Source organism: Desmodus rotundus, chromosome 7, assembly GCF_022682495.2.
Source record: "Desmodus rotundus isolate HL8 chromosome 7, HLdesRot8A.1, whole genome shotgun sequence".
NCBI lineage: Eukaryota > Metazoa > Chordata > Mammalia > Chiroptera > Phyllostomidae > Desmodus > Desmodus rotundus.
In genome coordinates this window covers 91738586-91758925 of record NC_071393.1, presented here as the reverse complement: position 1 = coordinate 91758925, position 20340 = coordinate 91738586, and the positions used below count along the sequence as shown (strand labels likewise).

General features: G+C 35.6%; 1 protein-coding gene across 4 annotated transcripts in view; it reads left to right on the top strand.

The window, feature by feature from the left end:
- Nucleotides 1–17944, top strand: part of VPS13C (vacuolar protein sorting 13 homolog C) — a 176262-nt gene extending 158318 nt beyond the window's left edge. For 2 of the 4 annotated variants that reach the window (XM_053928698.2, XM_053928696.2), the window contains 6 exons: nt 915–1038; nt 2347–2461; nt 7472–7560; nt 14240–14363; nt 15676–15759; nt 16016–17944. In XM_053928698.2, the coding sequence (XP_053784673.1) occupies nt 915–1038; nt 2347–2461; nt 7472–7560; nt 14240–14363; nt 15676–15759; nt 16016–16117 (638 nt within the window). In that variant the 3' untranslated portion in view covers nt 16118–17944. The other 2 variants (XM_053928699.2, XM_053928697.2) reach the window with 1 other exon arrangement.
- The last annotated feature ends 2396 nt before the right edge of the window (nt 17945–20340 follow it).

Sequence of the window (20340 nt, the reverse complement as noted above, 5' to 3'; positions counted from 1 at the left end):
TAGTCACACAACTCTGAATATACTAAAAACCATAATTTGTATACTTTAATGGGTAGATTATATGGCATATGAATTGTATTTCGATAATGTTCTTATATATATATATATTTTAAAAATTCACTGCTTGAAAAATTTCCTGATGGTTAGCCTAAAAAAAAGAATATATTGCCCTGGCTGGTGTGTCTCAGTGGATTGAGTGCCAGCCCATGAACCAAAGGTCGCCAGTTCAATTCCCAGTCAGGGCACATGCCTGGGTTGCAGGCCAGGTCTCCAGTGAGGGGCACATATGAGAGGCAGCCACACATTGATTTTCTCTCCCTCTCTTTCTCATTCTTTTCCCCTCTCTCTAAAAATAAACATTTTTAAAAAATTTTTTTAATTGTTTTTCAAGTACAGTTGACTCTGTTTTCTCCCCACCATTCCCCCCCAGCCCCAGCTATCCCCACCTCCCTCCCCTGATCCCACTCCACTTTGGTTTTGTCCATGTGTCCTTTATAGGTGTACCTGAAAACCCTTCTTCCTTTCCCCCCATTATGATCTTTTTTAAAAAAAGACATTTTCTGGTCAGCTCTTAGAGCTTCTAGTCACAAGTACTGACTCAACTCCTGAATCACTGGTTGTAAAACTGGAGCGTGCCTCAGGGTTACCTGGAGAGTTGATTGAAGCCCAGATTGCTGGACTGTCCTCCCAGAGTTTCTAACTCAGTAGGTCTGGGACGGGCCTAGTAATTTGCATTTTTAATATACTTTCAGAACCACTGTTCATCATATTGTCATTAAATTTAACTTCTTTAGAAAGCCAGCTTTTAGATGCTTCCCATGTAAAACAGTTTGGGATTTGGCTTAGGGTTCTGTTGTGTTCAAACTTGATTATTTTAAAATATCTTTATACATTCATTGTCTGGTTTTATGAAGGTGCCAAAAAGGAAGGAGCTGCTGGATTCTTTAAAGGAATTGGAAAAGGGCTTGTGGGTGCTGTGGCTGGTCCTACCGGAGGAATCATAGATATGGCCAGCAGTACCTTCCAAGGAATTCAGAGGTAACTAAGTATATTATATGTGCAAGGTATGTGTCTACGAGGGGGGGACACAAAAGCACCTGGAATTTATTTATAAAAAATTGTGTATTTATTCTTACATGTTTAAACTTTAGTCACCTTCAGCGTACTCTCCATGTGATGCAGTACGCCTACTGAAGATTTTTTCCACTGCTCAAACAGTTTTTGGACTCACTGATTTTGATGCCTTTTTAGTGCTTCTGCAGCTTTGTGTTTCACCTCTTCCACATCGGCAAAACATTTCCCTTTGAGGACTTTGTTCATCTGGGGAAACAAAAGAAAAGTCTATCAGGATGAGAAAGGGTGAATAGGGAAGGAGGGGCATGGGAGTCGTGGCGTTTTTGGTCAAAAACTGCTGAACACTCAGTGTGGTCTGGGCAGGTGAGCTCATAAACCAACTATCATGAAATGGACAAACATGCTGAGTCTTCAGAAATAATTCACTGAAGCCAAATGCAGCCTCTGACAACAACGCCAGCTGGTACACTGATAACAGGTGGATTCCTAGAACACTCACCTAATAGGGGAAGCCTGTACTACAAAGGGGCCTGCCCTCTAGAAGATAATTCCATATTTTGGGGGCCCCCCTTGTATGTGCTAATTTTTGCTAGGAATACATAAATGGGTAAATATTTTGCCTGCTCTATGATAGGTTCACAATACTTATTACATGCTAGGCACTGTGGTAGACACCAAGTACACAAAGAGGGAACAACCTGCTATATGCCTTTCTTTTTCTTCTCTTTTTTCTTTATTTATTTTCACATTTTTTATCATTGTTCAAGTACAGTTTTCTCCACTTCCCCCCCTATACCCCCACCTCAGCCATCCCCATTTCCCATCCTTGATCTTACTCCGCCTTAGTTTTGTCCATGTGTCCTTTATATATACTTGTTCCTGAATACCCTTCCTCCTCTTCTCCCCATTCGCCCCTCCCACCTCCCCTCTGGTTACTATCAGCTTGTTCTTAATTTCAATGTCTCTAGTTATATTTTGCTTGCTTGTTTGTTTTGTTGATTAGGTTCTTAAGCACTGTACTATGTTCTGTATTATATCAATATTTGATAAAAACACAGTAATTTTAAATAACCTGCCCAAAATAATGCAAAAAGCATTAAAACCAAGTCTGTCTGACTCCAAGCTCCTCCATTTCTTCCAAAGAAAAGAAATGTCAAATAAAATAAAGGTGTCTTTATTAAACATAGTACAGTGTTTCATCAACATATGTATTTGTATTATTTTGAAAGATTCTCACATATTTTCTTACACTTATTCTGGTGCCTTATACAGGGTAGCAGAGTCAACTGAGGAGGTGTGTAGGCTCCGTCCCCCTCGCCTGATCCACGAAGATGGCATCATTCGCCCCTATGACAGGCGGGGGTCCGAGGGCTGTGATTTATTTGAGGTATAAATTCTGTTCTTCATGGTCAGGAGTGAAATTTGATTTTAAAGATTTCTAGGATCAGAATTTCATGGGTGGTTATTAAAGTTCCTGATTCATGAACTTCTTTAGGGACTACACAGGGAACATGGTTTGTAGAATAGAATTTGATTATTTGTTTGTTTGTTTTGTTTTAGTGTTAATCTGCTAAATGGGAATAACGTAATTTTTTTTCTGTACAGGAACAAAGGTTTTTTTTGTACAGAAAGAATAACGTTAAAAGAAGTCATAGGCTTTATTACTATTTGTGCAGCAGTTCGTTTAGTTAACATTGTTAACTTTGGTTTCCTGCTTTGTAGCTAATTACTGGAATTTCACTGCTTCCTTTTCTCTCAACCAAGTTAATTTATCTGGACTATTCTGTAAATCTAGATTTATTCAAGTAAATAGAAGCTGGAGGAAAGAAAAAGATTATGTACAATTATAATATTTTCAAACCTTAAAAAAATTAAAGTTTTTTGGCTTTTATTTCAGTTTTAACTTTACTGTATTTAAATAATATATACCTCTATAAATATACTCCCATGATGAGCTTTCCCCAAAATAAATTTATTAATGTTTCTTACTTTGACTTTAAAATAGAATGACTCTTCATTGTTATTAGCCAGTGGTTTTGATTATATGTGATTACATTTGATTTTTCTGCATGCTTCTAACTTTATTTTCTTTCTTTTTCTGCCTACACAGCAAGAACTGGAAATACAGGAGTAATTGTCTCCTATACTACTACTTGATTTCATCCTTAAAAATCAAAACAAATTTGTGGTATTAATTGACTGTCTTTGATTTATTTAGATCAAGAGTCCATTTTAATGAAGTTTTCTTTACAACACTCATCTCTATCTGAACTTTTTATTGTAGTGGCTTGACTACAAATGAAAATGGTGGTATTTGTGATAACACTTTACTGGAGTAAGAGATCAATATAAAACAATAAATGATTCAGGAAATCGACTCTCTTCTCCATTAGTTGGTGAAAGACTTTGTTGAACTCAGAAGCATACACTTTAACTGTCATTTTGAAAATTTTTTCTTTCTTATGGTATTCATGTGCATTTCAGATAAAGTAAAAAAAAAAAAAGGAAAATTATGTCCAATCCATTATGTGTTCTTATGTTTATGAATCTTGATGATGGAATTATATAACATTGTTTCACAAGTCACCCTAAATTTACCCAGCTTATTAGAATATTAACTGGGGCATATGTTATGTTATTTTTATTTTTATTGAATTTATTGGGGTGACATCCGTTCATAAAACCATACATATTTCAGGTGTATGGTTTTACATTCTCTGCACACTGCATTGTGCGTGCATCGTGGGGAATATGTTTTAATAGCTGAAGTATCTTTGCTCTGGGTCTGTCGTTGGACCTCAAATAAGAGTTGGCACATGAATTTTGAGAACGTGCTCCCTTAATCTCTTGGTTTTTCACTGGTACTGTTGGTACTCTTACTGGATAAATGGCAGTCATTTAATAATTATGTTACATACATTCTCAGCCTTTAGCATTTATACTTTTCAAAAATTGAATCTCTTTGTTGGTTATGCTAATTTCAAAGTCACATTAGTTTTAACTACTGTAAATAAAAGTTGAACATGTATATTAGGCAAACTGCTTATGTTGCTCTTGAATTTACAGATATCTTTATTTTTAAAAACCAGCCCTTTTTGCTTTTAAGTCCTTAGAGAAGATTGATTAACTTAGTAAGAACAAACTAATATAAATGGTCATTTTGAAATTAATGCCCCCATAACTGCTTTTCAGAATAAGTTATGTTTTGATTTCTTTTTTATAAATGACAGAAATTTTTAATTTGATTTAGCAGCATCTTATCAAGCAACTTTCATTCTTCTCCCCAAAACTGAAACCAAGGTATAAACTTGGATTTAATGTGTAGTACCCTTGAAAAGAGTGGAACTGTTAGCATATAGCTGTATATACATGTATATTTTAAACCATAATTATTTTTAAAAAGTTAAGTGCTTCATATTTAAAACAAGCACTTTAAAGAAAAAAGAATGACATCTAAAGACCAGCTTAAAACTGTAGATGACAAGCCTTTCTCGTACCTAGATAATTGAGGACTGGTAAAAATGTTGCTGCATACACAGTTTCTGTAAGAACCAGACACAAGAACTAGTTCAAGATGCTGTCTTACACCAGCACTAATAATTACCCTTCCTTCTAAGGTAAAAGTAAGGGTTCTTAATTTCCCTGGATGTATTTGCAGTTTTACTAAGACTTGACTTTTGGGAAATTGTATAGCTTGTTAAAATTTTTTTTCTTATTGTTTACTTTTTGTTTCTTTAGCTCTTTATATTATTAATCTTTTTTCTTGTGATAATCCTATTTACAACTGCTTATCAATAAGCACAAAGCTTGAAGAAGTCTTATTATTTTAACTAAATATAGTTATCTTGTCTGATTTACTAGTTTTTTTAGATATCAGACAACCTTTTAAACTTTAATATGTTGTTATAGTTACTGGAAGAAATAGAATGATTGTATATTAATGAGAGGACTTAGCAGTTTTTCTCAGTGAGTGGCAGGGGTAGGCATGGAGAATCAAGAAATTTAGGCTATTGTATCCCTTACCCCTGTTGCTACAATCAGTTATCTATGATACGTGTATTGGTTATCTAGACTGTGCTGGATATACAAGAGAAATTAAGAGTGTCCTTAAGAGACTGTGCATAACACAATGTGTAACTATTAAACAGCACTAAAGTACAAAATTATTTTCTCTAGCCCTTATTGTTAAATGGCTACCTTCTAAATAATTTATTTGGGGATCTTTTGATTTCCTTCATTTTCTTTTTCTCCTGAGTATTGCTCTGTATTCTTTAATGCTCCTCTTTGAAAGTTATTAAATCATATACTGTGTCTTTATAGGATATAGTCTTATGTTTATCCTCTATTTTCCTAGAATAATTACTGTTTACATGAGTGTGTTTGTTTGTATATATATACAGACACACATATATACATACATAGGTGTATATGTGATATATGTAGCCAGTTTTTATTTAATATTCATCTTGGTTTGCATACTACAATGATATATTTAAAATGTTGTCTCCGCTTTTTCATTTTAATTATATTTTTTCATGTTTATAGAAATGCTTCATTCTTAATTCTTGTATTACCATCTGTTGAGGTAACTGTGTATTGTGTGTTTGACCATTCCCAGTTCTCGACATTAAAATTGTTTCTGTTATTTTAATAACAGTAATAATGCTGTGATAAACATCATTATACACAGTGCTTTTTCATATCTTGTATTATTGCCTTAGAATTTACTTTTAAAATTGAATGCATTGCTAAATACTGTAAATTTCTCAAGTTACATTTTGGGAAGGGAGTGAATATTTTGTTAACTAATCTGCTGCCATCAGTGACTGAATATCTTAATCTGAATCTCGGAGTTTAGTGGCTGTTAGTAGTGCTGCAAACAAGGTTTCTGTAGTGTATTATGGTGGTGAATTATACTTTAAAAGCTTTCAATGGATTAAAGATAGCAGTAGATTGATAACTAATGAAAATGCATAAAAGGTGGAAAGTTGGTAGTATTTTTTGTATAATGCATCTCAAATCTAAGTATTTTAACATATTTTAAATTTCAGGCTGAATATATTTTTCATTTTCTCTTTATTAAAGAAATTAGGTTGTAGATGTTAAAGGATTTCAGCTAATTCACACAGGCACGATTTAAAACAACTGACTGTTAAACTCCACTTCTCTGAGTTTATTCCGAGTTCATTTTGAAGATGAGACCCCCGTTCCTTGGGGATTCATCTTTGTTCATTGCTTTTCATAATTATCAAAGAATAACTGGGAACCAAGGACTTTTAAAAAACATGTCTATTTAAGCATTGAAATAATAGCAAGTATGTTTTCTCTCCTTGTGATTATTATTGATTTTATTATCCTTTTAATAATATTGGTGTTGTATTTTTGATTATTTTTAATTATAAAATGTTAAGATCTGGGGGGGTGAAAAATGTTAAGGTCTTATTTAGTAGGTATATTTATGTTTTGTGTTTTTATATATATTATCTAATTTTTATCGTATATTATAGGTAATGTTAATAATATTTAGCATTTGTTATAAATAGTAACTATTTTGTTGGTTTTTAATGTGTTAACTAGTTCAAGACACAATAGTTTCGAGAGAGATGAAAAAGTAAATGTATTTTAATGTACTATTTATACTTGAATTATTTTATGCTTGTAATTGTCTTTAACAATAAATTATAAGTTATTTGAAAGCTTAGAAGTTCTTTGTATTAATATTATTAAATTTTTTTCTTTATCAGGGACATAATTTGATAAAATACATATACTGCTCATGAATATTTAATCTGTAAGGCTATTAAAAACATTAAATGTCAGTTATCTTGGAATTTTATTATGTGGATATCTACCTCTATGTAAAATCAATGGTTCTTAACCTTTGAGAGCGATCACAGACATTTTATAAAAATCTGATGAAAAATATGAACCATCATCTGAAAGAAGTTGCAGAACTACATTTTTAAAATTTTATATTCTATTTTGGATAATTCGTAGTCCTCCAGAAGAGCTGCCATGGAGCCCAGGTTAAGGACCCTGTAATGCTAGCGTCTGCTGTTTATATTAGCATATGTTCATGTTCTCGTGAATGAGAATGTGTGATTTCTGGTAAATGTTCTAAAATTTCTAAGTTATTACGGAACAAAATGTTAATTTACCAGAGGATCACTTAGTAAGCATGCAATACATATTTGTCTTTTAAGGAACAGTAGAAGTTAATTTATGTATACTTGATGAGTATCTAACTTTACGTGCGAATATGTAGAATTGTGCTTTCCGTCCAGTAATATTTTCCTAACTAGCATTGTTATTAAAACTAGCTAATATACAGTATTTGAAATGCTATTTGGACGCATGTATTACCCAAATCTTAAGTCTTGTATTTTTTTTCCCCCAGAATCATATCAAAAAGCTAGAAGGAGAGACTTACCGATATCACTGTGCTATTTCTGGAAGCAAGAAGACAATCCTTATGATTACAAATAGGTATTAACTTCAAGTGACATTCTTCCAATTGTAAATTATATAGACCTTAAGAATTTGGAAGACTAAAATGTTAGAGGATGTGGAGAACTATACTCCAACTGCAAACTGTTCATTGTCCTAGACTCACAAAAACACAGATCCGCATGGGACCTTTGAGGTCATCTGCTCTGACTCATTTTGGAGTTGCTGCAGCTGCCACTCAGCGTGGCTTAGGGGCATCCAAGTTACACAGCTACTGAGAGATGGGCTCTAGAATAGACGTCATGGAAGTGCGGTAGTGATACACTTGTGTGAGAATTATAAATCTAGTTATGGAGGGTGAATTCATGAGTCGTTTTTTCTCACTATGTTTTATTTTGGATGATTAGCATACCTTTTTTAAAGGATGTCATTTCTATGGGGGGTTTTTTCCAGTTTTGTTCTAAATATTTTGGGAGTTATAGGTAGTTGTTATAAATAAGAGAACTTTGACCAAACTACTGTTTTATTTTCCTGAGATATTCCCCTACATCACGTATTCTAAAATGACAATTATAGATTAATAATTTTCAAAACTTTTTAAGTTATGTCTTTTTGTAGGACTAAGGCAAAGTACTTAGAGTAGGCAAAATCTGCCTTAGGTTCCCTACTAAGGCATTTAAATATATTTGGTTAGGAAGGAGAGAAAGGAAACCTAAAATAATAGGATTCACACTTAAACCTACAAGCTATATATCTATTAGATTAGACCAAAAAATAGTGTTTATTTGTATTATGTATTGTATTTAGCTGCAATAGCAATGTGTTAATTCATTTTGAAATTGTGTATCAAAATTGGGCAATGTAAACCAGTTAAATTTTTTTTTTTTTTTGGTAATACTTAGTACTTGTTTGATTAGTCATTTGTGGGAATGTCACTGTATACGTTAATGTATTACACATATGGGTTTTCTTTTAAATAGTCACTTACAAAGCCTTTCAGGAGGTGATTAGAAAAATATCATTCCTGACCACTACAGGGACTTAGTCTCCTTGTATGGACTCTTTCTAACAGGAATTTCTTTGATTAAGATAGTTATCATTATGCTGATTTGTTTGATCTTTAATGATTACATAAAAATAGCATTTCTTCCAAAATCAGCATTTTAAAAAATAACTCTTAATTTTTATTGTTAAAGTTATGCTTATTCATTATAGATAGTACAGTTTAGGAGCCAACAAAATTTCTTTAGAGCCAGATATTAAAAATTTAGCCTTCAGCCCGGATGGGTGTGGCTCAGTGGGTTGGGCGTCATCCCACTAACCGAAAGATTGCCGGTTCAGTTCCCTGTGAGGGCGAGGGCGCATGCCTGGGTTGTGGGCCAGGTCCCCAGCTGGGGTTACTGTGAGAGGCAACTGATCAATGCTTCTCTTGCACATTGATGTTTCTCTTCTCTCTTCCTCCCTTCCCCTCTCTCTAAAAATAAGTAAATAAAATCTTTTAAAAAACTTCAGGCTTCAAGGGCCATCTGTACTCAACTCTGCCCTTGTAGCAGGAAAGCAGCTGTGGATAATACGTAAATGAACAAGGTGGCCATGTTCCAGTATAATTGTATTTACTGAAACAGGCCCCGGGCCTGATCTGGCTTACAGGGCCTAGTTTGCCCACTCCTGATACAGATAACAATTAAGAAAATGAGAAACTAAAGCTGTGGTTTGCCTTGGACCGAGCTGGTTTGTACTTTTTGTCCCCATGTAATTATTAGTGGCTGTCCTTTTCATTATTAAAAATGTTCTAGTTTGAATAACAATTATACGTTAACCACTAAAAATAGCCTTTACCAGCAATCCCTTTACGCAGAGATATTAGCTGGTGTATCAGGGTTTTGCAGTATATGTAATTTATAAAAACTATGTACAAAGCAATGCGGCATGTGTATTTAACTAACCTGGGTCTTTCACTTAATAGTGTGTGTTCTGGTCATCTTGCCAAACAATTAAATATTCTTTGAAAACATGATATTTCATGACTACATGACATTGTATTTATGGATACATTACCTTATTCCAGTGTTGCCTAAATATTTGACATTCAGTTTTCTCTTTTCCAATATTGTATTATTGTAAGTACATCTTTGTAGCTAAGTATTTTTTTATAATTATTTCCTTCATGTAAATTCTTATCAGTGGGATTGTTGATTTAAAAGTTGTAAAGATTTTTGAGGCCTTTTTATTTATTGCCATTTATCAGAAAGGCTGTATCAGTTCTTTTACATACAACTAGAAGCATGTTTTGCTAAGACTAGGTGTTACTTAAACTTTTTTGTGTTTGCTAATTTAATGGGTAGAAAATAATTTGTTTTAGTTAGCATTTATTTGATTGCTAATGAGTATGAACATTTTAATACATTCATCATCCATTTATATTTTTCATTCCATGAATTGCTTTTTCATATCTTTTACTTGTTTTTCATTATGTTAACATTTTGCTTACTGAGTTTAACAGCATTGTATAAATTAGTGACATTAGCTCTTTGTATCTAATGTATTATTAACACTTTAATGATTATTGATTTTTTCAATACAGAGGGCTTTTAATTTTTTCACATTGAAATTTATCCAAAACTTGATCTCTCTATATTTTTTCTTAATCAGTTATTAGAAACGAAATATGAGTTTTCATGACCTAAATTTATTAGGTAGCTCCACTAGTTGGTCCTAACTCCTGTGTAATATTTTATTTTAGTAATCTTCATTAGGAAACTGTTCTCTGAGCAGACTTTAAAAAAAAATAAAACATCTGTCTTAGTCTGTTTGGGCTGCTGTTTCAAAAATACCATATTCAGGTGACTTAAGCACCGAATTGTTATTTCTCACAGTTCCGGAGTCTGGGAAATCCAAGATCAAGGTGCTGCCAGACTGTGTGTCTGGTGAGGGCTCACTTCCTCGTTCATAGATGGTTCTTCTCACTGTGTCCTCACACTGACAGAAGGTGCAAGGGAGTTTTCTTGGGCCTCTTTTATAAGGGCATTAATTCACAAGGACTTTATCCTCATGACTTAATCACCTCCCAAAGGTCCCACCTCAGCTAATCACATTGGGGGTTATGATTCAGCATATGAATTGGGAGGGGCAGGAATGTAAACAGTCAGTCCACTGCAGCATCACTGTATAACATATAGGGACACAGAGATGAAAGTTGCGTCTTCTGTTCCCTCCTGATCTGCGGGGGGGGGAGTACAAATGATTGATGACATCACAGTGTAATAGGTGCTGAGATAAAGTGATGTACAGAGACTGAAGATTCTTGGTCCAGTAAGGTGGGAGCCAAGGTGTCACAGGGAGGGTGTTAGGGAGCTTTCTAGATGAGGAGGTACTTAAGCTGAGTCCCATGGAGTATGGAGCTGTCATACAGGTAAGCAAGAGGCAAGCAGATACATAAAACATTATGGCACTTTGAATAATAAGATCAGTTTGGAATGTTTGGGTAGTAGGATGTTCACAGGAAAGTGCTGGGAGATGAAGCAAGAGTCATAGATGTCTGTTTATACTCTCCGAAGGGTTGAGGCTTCATCATTAAAGTGATGGGAAATCACTAATTTTTTAAAAGTAAAGACTTACTGTTCAGTATTGCAGCTTTTCACACAGAGATATATGTGCATGGAACACAGATAAGTCTCTGGTGTTCTTTCCCACTGAAGGCTTCAAAACAAGGAGTAACATAAAATGTGTGCTTTAGAAAGATCTCTGGCAGCAGTCCGGATGCTGGGTGGATGAGGATCGGAACAGAGGCGAGGAGGCCAGTTAGAGACTATATTAGTGTTCTTATGCTGCACAACAAATTACCATAAAATTAGCAGCTCAGAACAACACAGATTTATCATCTCAGTTTTTGCAGGTCTCCAGGCCTGTGTGGCGTGGCTGGATTCTCTGCTTAGGGTCTCTGGAAACTGCTGGGAAGAATCCCCTTCCAAGCTCTTTTAATGTTGTTGGTAGAACTCAATTCCTTGCAGTTGAAGGACCAACATTCCCATTCCCTCCATCTCTGTCAGATGGCGGCTGCCCTTAGCTCCCAGAGCATACCTGCATTCCATGTTATATGGTGGTCTCCATTGCCAAACCAGAGACAGGACAGCACTTTGAATCTCTGACTTCTCTGTCTCTAACCCAGATTTAAAGGGTCAGGGCCACCCAGATAAACTTTTTTCTTAAAGTCACCTGAGCCATACAACAAACCTAATCATGGGGGGTGAAATCCATCATATTCATAGTCCTGGGGATTATACAGAGTTGTATACCAGGAAATGGAGAATCTTGGGGCACATCTCAGAATCCTGTCTACCACAGATTGCTGTTGTCCTGATAGGAAGTGGTGAGGTCAAAACTAAAAGAATGAGAACAGATACAAGGGAGTAACCCTGGGAGACCAGGGCTTGGTGACTCATTGAGTGTGGAGGAGAGGGGAATGCAAGATAGCTTTCTTGCATTTGGGGATCAAGTAGCAAGAGTGGTGGTATTACTGTTTATAGCAGCTTGAGGGAAAAGACCATTTTGTTTTGTTTTGTTTTTGAATTGACTAATTTTGCTGTAGCTTTGAGATGTCAAAGTACAGATTCCTCAGTAGCAGACACACAGATATAAACCATTGGTGTTTGGATAAAGATTTGGAGTAGAGATCTTGGACCCTGGGTGTGTCAAATAGAAGATGACCAAGATTTGAGCTCTAGTAAACGCAGAGAAAGAAAATTTAAGGTAGTAGAAAAACAATGTTATTCCTGGCTGGCATAGCTCAGTGGATTGAGCCCAGGCTGTGAACCAGAGAGTCGCTAGTTCGATTCCCAGTCAGGGCACATGCCTGGGTTGTGGGCCAGGTCCCCAGTGGAGGCCATGTGAAGGGCAACCACACATTAATGTTTCTCTCCCTCTCTTTTTCCCTGCCTTCCCCTCTCTCTAAAAATGAATAAATAAAATCTTTTTTAAAAATGTTATTGTTTGCCCTAAATAAAAAAGTGTATATTACTGGTATCGTCAAGAGAAGAGAGAGTTCTCAGACAATCAGAATGGTGAATTGCATTTGACACAGTGATTTGTAATGGTTAGCTTTCGCTCTTCATCTATCATCTGATTCTCCACTACGACAGGGGGTGGAGGGGGTGGAACCCAATTCCTATAGACCGGGGGTGGAGGGAGTGGAACCCAATTCCTACAGACCATTTGGAATGTGTAGGGAATGGAGGGCGTCACAGTGGTTGGAGGGCACTTAGTAGGCGGGGGCTAGGGATGCTGAACTTTTTACAGTGTACAACACAATCCCACACAAGCCCCAAATTTTAATAACACCTCTGCTGAGAATTACTATGCCACAGGCCTGTGTTGGTTCCTGTTCTCCATTGGTCACCAAATTCATCCAACTCTACCTTATAAACATCTAGAATCTAGCTCTTTTTCCTCCTCACAGCCACAGCCTTAATTGAGGCTCTCACTGATTCCTGATGGGACTATTAAAATAACTTCCTGCTTTGATTGTCTATCCCACCTCTGCCCCGTGGCCACCGGAGTCAGGACTCTAAAGTAAAATTTCATCACGTCGTTTTTCATCGCCTGTAGGTTAAAGTCAGAATTTCTTAAAATGGCAAAAAAAAAAAAAATCCTTCTAACATCTGGCACTAAGCTAATTTTTACATCTTTGTATATACCTGGTCCTCTAGCCAGTCCTCCACATTCCTCAGGTAAATCTTCCCTTTTTTGTACCATCATATATGCAATGCACGGTTCTCTGTCCGTCTGGACTTGAATGTCCCTTTCCCACCTAGAAAACTCCTTCTTTCAAGAATCGGCTCTTAGGCCACCTACTGTACCAGCACACTCAGCCCTCATCTCCTGTGCCCCCCAAATTACCTATTGTACTTACCTGTCTGTGCTGTCGCATTTATTTCATGTTTATTTCCCCTGTGGCTGCTAAGTACCTCTCAAGCAGAAACTCTATCTTTTTGTTTCTCCAGCACCCTAGATATCTGTAGAATTAACAGGTCTACTTTCCTAGTTTTGCTTTCTGTTGGAGAAACTTTAGAGTCAAGTATAGTTATATCAGTGATTAATCTGAATCACACAGTGGGAAATCAATTTGCACACTCTTTAAAGATTCTGTTGTATTTTTTATTGCTATTGAGTAAAACAGGATACTTAAACTCTGTGATATATAGTACATTAGCGTTAAAGCATTCAAACCTGATGATATTTATTAGTAGGCCAAGCGTGAATCTTTGCTGACATTTGAGGTTTGTATGACATTTCCTGCACGTTCATTCCTGAGTGGAAGGCATAAGTGATTGACAGTAAAGAGCAATTAATAATTTTCCAAGTAAGACATTTCCAGGAGCTTCTGCCTTTATTGCTTCCCAAATGAGGAGAGTATAGCCTGTTTCTATATGTTTAAAAGATTACTTCAGTTTTTTGTCAATTAAAAAAAATGACACTTTAATAAATTTTGCAAGATTGGCAGAAGCAGAATTTTTGAAAGTCTGCTTTGTTAATTGGTAGGTGCCATATTTGCTCATTATTTGACAGTTATCTAGACGTTTTTATGTGAAGTATACTATTTTTAATGCCAGATTATATTGTTTACTGAGTACTACCTATCCCTTCCATCAGAGTGAAATACTAGAGATAATCATTAACGGTCTTTATCACTGACTGTAGTTTTATTTCCTTTGTGAAACAGGCGAGTGCTGTGTGTGAAGGAAATGGAGATCCTCGGCCTGATGTCCACAGACTGGCAGTGTCCGTTTGAGGATTTTGTGTTTCCTCCTAGTGTCACTAGGAATGTGCTAAACATTTCGGTTAAGGTAAGAAAACTTGAATCACATTTTTAGAGCCAAGAATTTGTTAAATGAGGGGAAATGAATGCTTTTTGACCCATTTTTACAGTTGACTACACAAGGTATTTGAAGGGTTGTTATTGTTACTTGTCTACTGTACCCTATTTTCTGACTGTCCTTGGTTTTGTAGAGGGAAATTTCAAGTCTGTCTACGGAACGAAGTAGGGTGCTGGTGCTTCCTTTCTGGGAGAATAAAGCATTAGTAAATAAAAGATACTTTTAATTTCATGTGGATACCTATTTTGCTCTGTCTAATCTTAGATACTTCTGGAAAAATTCCCTTTTTTAGGCTTTTTGGAAATTATTATAATATTATGTCTAAAACACTCACGTTTTAGAATATTTGGCATTTGTAGAATGCCAAAACCTTTGAGGTATATAATAATACTTTCAAGTCTTTCCTTCCCACCATTTTCTGTGGAAGAACTTTTCATTACATAGCAGGTAATTAACAAAAAGGATAGCCCATCTTTTTGCTCAGTTCTCAAGACTCATTCTACTTTGAAATACGTAATTTTTTATTATATATGATAATAAAATATATTTATTTTTACCTCTTTAAAAGAAACTAAAAATTGTCATTCTGCAGATGATAATTTCTGTACTATATTTTTTCCTGAACAATAATGATGTTATTTATCACTTTACTGAAATTCCTGAAAAATAGTTATCATGAAAATTTAATAGAGATACAAATACTGATTTTTTTAAGTTATATTTTCTTTCATAGAAGCTTACAAATGAAAGAAACTATGAAACTATACCATTTTATATTTCAGTTTTCAGTGTCAAAATTTTATTAAAGAGTGCCTTAATAAATGAAACATAGTTTCAAGCTAGGAAAGACTGTGTCACTGTGCATATACATTACAGTTCCTCGGTTTTCACTTTTCTTTCACATCAGTGGTATGAATTGACTCAATGTGTTTTACATTATATAAGAATTTTATCTATCAGCTAAGAAAATGAAGAAGGGTTTTTTGATTTGTCAGATGTGATGAGTTATCAGGTGGAGTTTCTGGAGGCTATTTATCATAGCCTGCAAAAAGCCATTATTTTACACAGATAGCTGTATACTCACCCAGTTTCATAAATTCTAACAGCTCACATATGGAACCGCTGTTCTTGTACCAAAATGATTTATCTTTTATTCCATCTGACTGTGTGTATTCTGTATGCTTATAAAATAGAGTTGACATTTAAGAAGCATCCAATTAAAGGTTGTGATTTTTTTTCTTCCCCAGAATAATTTTTTTTGTCATTCTTTCTTTTGAAATAGGATCAGGGTCTGTTCCACAAAAAAGACAGTGCCAATCAAGCCTACGTCCGGAAGATTCACCTGCAGGATGCCACCACGGCAGAGGTAAGCGGTTTCTTTCAAAGAACATCTCAGTTTTTTAGCTGAAAGATTTTTAAAAAATCTGTTATAGTTAACAACACCCATTACTTCTCCCAAAAGATTTTCCAGTTATATTTGAATGGATATATAAGGCTAAAATAATACGCTGTGAGCTTAGCAGGTCCAAAGAGTGCTCCAACTCTCGCCTTTGCACCTTTCTCCTCCATCCAATGAGCCTGTCCTTCTCTTTACCATTTACAATAAATGTCTTATTTTACAGAGAGCATGTCATGCCATCGAGGATGCGCAGTCAGTGAGACACCAGCAGAAACTGATGAAGCAGTCATCACTGAAACTCCTCAGGCCCCAAACGCCATTTTAATCACAGACCCCAGGGGGCTGCTACTAGGAGAAAACCAGCCATTAGTCTTGTCTATGAATCGCTGCTCTTTTTCTCACCGAAGAGAATTTTTAAAGCAATACTTTAGTTTTTTAATATTTTTGCTAAAATAGCTAGGTATTGGGTTTTCCATGTTTCCCCCTTTACTTTTGACTGTAATTTTGTAGCCATGTGTATGTTAATAATCCACTCTACATTGCCCCCTGAATGGGTCAGACCTTCAAAGAAATACCACTTCAGACTCTGAGTGAAATTTCCATTAATGTTAAAATTGTGAAGCAAAGGATAATAGGTTTGTTTTTTAATTAAATGAAGTCCTTACTCAAGAATAAGAAAGGAGCTTAGAAATGAGTAATGTTCTGTGAGAGGTTTTGGACAAATATCAGATACTTTATTCAATAACTGAGCTGAGAACATTTTTGATAAACCAGGTGATACACTAAAGGCCGAAATGATGTTTCCTATTTTCTTTTCATGAAAACATTGTCCTCCTAATAAAAACGTTTTACTTTGGTGCTTATTTTTCTTCCTTGTACTATAATATAAAGACATATGGAAAAACCAAAACTTCAAATATCAATACTCTGTTCTCTATAATGTACCATTTATAAAATTTTGGAAATTACATGCTCTTTCAAGATAAATCTATATGGCACAATTATAATGTGCTGATCCATAAAAATATTGCACTTTGTTTTCATGACTTAGAAATACGAAAAAATTCATATTTTATATAACCAGAAATTGTTTTTTATGAGTTGAAATATTTTAAGGGCATTATAGATTAATACTTAATTATAATGCATACCTAGAAATGTATTTTCAGTACTTATTAGGAAGAATGAAAAATCTCTAGTTGCTTTATATGTACATAAAATAAGACACAACAACACTGTGGAAAATAATTGGTAAATGTGTTTTTTCGGAGAGCATGCCTGTGGGAATCGTTTCAATACAGTATTATTTTTGTCCTTTTCTGCATCTTGTTTATGCTGTTCAAAGATACACTGCCTGCGAAAGCTTTTTAAAAAAATTCTCAAAAGTACTTAATTTCCTTGGATAAATCTTTAAATTTGCTCATGTTTTTTAACATGGCATTTACCTCAAATCACTGAATTAATTACGAATGAAGATGTGGACACACTTGGTTTGCTCTGTTTTTGTTGACGTGTGTTAATGTTTCTACTATCTTTATTCATGTTTCTTACGACTGACCTTAAAGTGTTTAAATTTTTTTCTAGTTATTATTTACTGCAGATTCCAAAAAAAGAGGAGGTAATAACTAATTCCCTAAATTTTTGATGTTGGATACAGGAGGGTGGTCTTTGCCTTTTCCACATCATTATTTTTTTTCTGTGAAGAAAAGTATTATATATAAAACTTCTGGGATTAAACAGAATTTATCAGTAGTTAATTTTTGTTTATTAAAAGCAGCTGTACAAATAGAATTTTATAGCAAATAAGCTAGTATTTTGTGTTGTAAAACTGAATCAGGAATCTCAGATATCTAATTATGTTTTCATATGAATCACAGTTATTGACAGTGTCCTTTAAGAAATTGTATTTTACTGATGATATATACAAAACATTGAACTAAGAAAAATTTATAGAAACCTATAAATTCACCATCTCTGAAAATTGTCAAATATTGATAACACTTTAATTTGATTTAATCCCCTGGGACATAAATAATTTATTGGTTAAGTGTAATACTGTCTTTTCTGTTTCTAAAATGCATTCAGAGTCCATTATTTGCGTATGAACTACTGAGAGAAATAAAACATTTGGTATATTATTTACAGATGTGAAGACTTTGTGGTTTTGTGTTAAATATTACAGGTGTGAGAACTTTGTGGGTGTGTAAGTAACATTTGTTTTTACTTTGTGTGTCTTTCCCCTGTCCCCTTCCGACCCCCTGGTAGTGAGAAGTTAGGTGAATAGTTACAGAGGGTTCCGACAGCTGCCTGTCTGTTCTATTTTATGTGTTTATTTTATTTACTAGATTCCACATATAAGTGAAATCATAGGGCATTTGTCTTTTCTCTGACTGAGGAGGGGAGGAGGGTGTGGGCAGCTGGGTGAAAAGGTGAGGGGATTAAGCCAAAAAAACCCAAACAAAACCCAGCTCAGACACAGACATCAGTATGGTGATCATAGGAGGGTAAGGGGGTAGGGAGGTAGACGAGGGTAAAGGTGGGTAAATGGTGACGGACAAAGACTTGATTTTGGATGGTGAACACACAATACAATATACAGATGATGTGTATTATAGGATTGTACACCCGAAAGCTATGTAATTTTATTAACCAATGTCACCCCAATAAATTCAATTAAAAAATAGTTATGGAGGGCTTTATAAGATGCTAATCAGCCAACAGTTTTCCTGAGGGTACTGAGCCCCTTTACCACTTTGGCTCTCGGTGGCACAGAAGGACCACAGGAAGAATACAGAGAATGTATCGGGTTGGCCAAAAAGTCTGTTAATGATTTTTTCCATAAGATAAAAGACACATTTTTCTTTTTCACCAATAACTTTATTGATTCAGATAGTTTGAGTATGTCGGCTATCTCCCACTATTGGCTTCTAGTGGGTAGAGGCCAGGGTGCTGCTAAACATCCTCCAATGCATAAGACAGCCCCACAGTGAAGAATTATTTCGCCAAAACATCAATAGTACCAAGAAACTCACAAACCACTCTTGACAAGTCGGATCAGTCACAGCAGCTTCACCATACACCGCACAAATCCTTTTTTGCATTTCAGTTGCATTTTTACCTTTTCTTGAAATACCAAAGCATAATACACCAAAAATGTTGCGTATCTTCTTCCAGCTTTAATATTCAAATGGGTGCACAAAAATTCGCCAATTTTGATGTTTTTTTTAATGCACGCTGATATGACAGCTGGGACAATACAATCTAACAATATTGGTTTGAATGAAGTTAAAGACAACTAAGCACTACTAAAGCCATCATATGGAAAAAACGGACTTTTTGGCCAACCCAAGGGCCCAGCTGCCACAGTTGGAAATCACAGCTGGATTTTCGTGAGGACATGCCTTTTATGGTTTCTGTCAGACGCTGACTGTGAGTGACAAGGATACCAGGGCAGGCCCATTCCCAGAAGACGTAGAGGTCCTCTGACAGCTGACTGGCTTGAAGAATCTTAACCAGCTTTGTGGAACCAGACTGGATGGGAGGCTTCTGCCCAATTAGTCTTTCTGTCTCTGTCTTTTTTGGTCGCATCACCCACCTCCTTTCTCCACTGGGGAGATCAGTGGAAAGGTTTCCTTGCATGTGTTTTGCGATATAGTATCGTTTGGTTTTGAATTACGAATGAGAGGACGCTATCATCTTGTTGGTGCTTGGGGTCTCTTTGTGTATGGATCTGGTGCTGCCTGTGTCTGTCTGTTTACCAGTGCTCCATGTGTGTTTCTAAGGTACAGCCATGACTAAAAATTAATGTTCTGTACTTAAACTCTCCAAGAGCAACAAAGACCAATGCCAGTTAAAACAGACAGTCGCAGTCATTGCCAGAGCTGGAAGAACCATCTTTTTATTGGGGAGGAAACCAAAGATTCTGAAAGGATAGGAGATTACTCAGAATCACCTGTCCTCAAGGGACAAGTCCTTTGGGTTGCGCATCACTGCCGACTGCCCACTAATACTGAAGAAAGTGGGTTGGCTTAGAAAAGCAGCTGAAAGTCCCTTAAGCAGAGGGAGCACTTTTCTAATGGTAATTCTCCCTATAGGGTAAGAATTTAGGCCTATTGTTCTTGAATTCATCCCTGAAAGTTTCTTCAGCTAAGTCTGCAATATTCAAATACTCCACATTGTGGGACTCTTTGAACCGAAAAAGCCTTCAGAAAGGCTTTTTGTTTGTATTATTTTTGCACAGTGCAGACCCAAAGTCCCTTACCAAAATTCAAATAGCTGTGAAAACCAAAAGGCTTTTCATAAGTCTGAAGCAAAAGACATTTGACAGCAAAATTCTGAACCGAACTGACATGAGGCTAATTGTGGTCTTTATTCTATTAGCGGCAGCAAGATGAATGCATTTGATTAAGGGGCTGCAGCAGGCTCACTGGAGGTGTGTGAGTTACTGGCGTGTGAGGTCGATTGCTTCCTAAAATTTGAAAGGGTTTGTATTCTGAAACGCATCTGGTCCCAAGAGTTTCAGGTAAGAGATAGTAGATTTGTATGCCC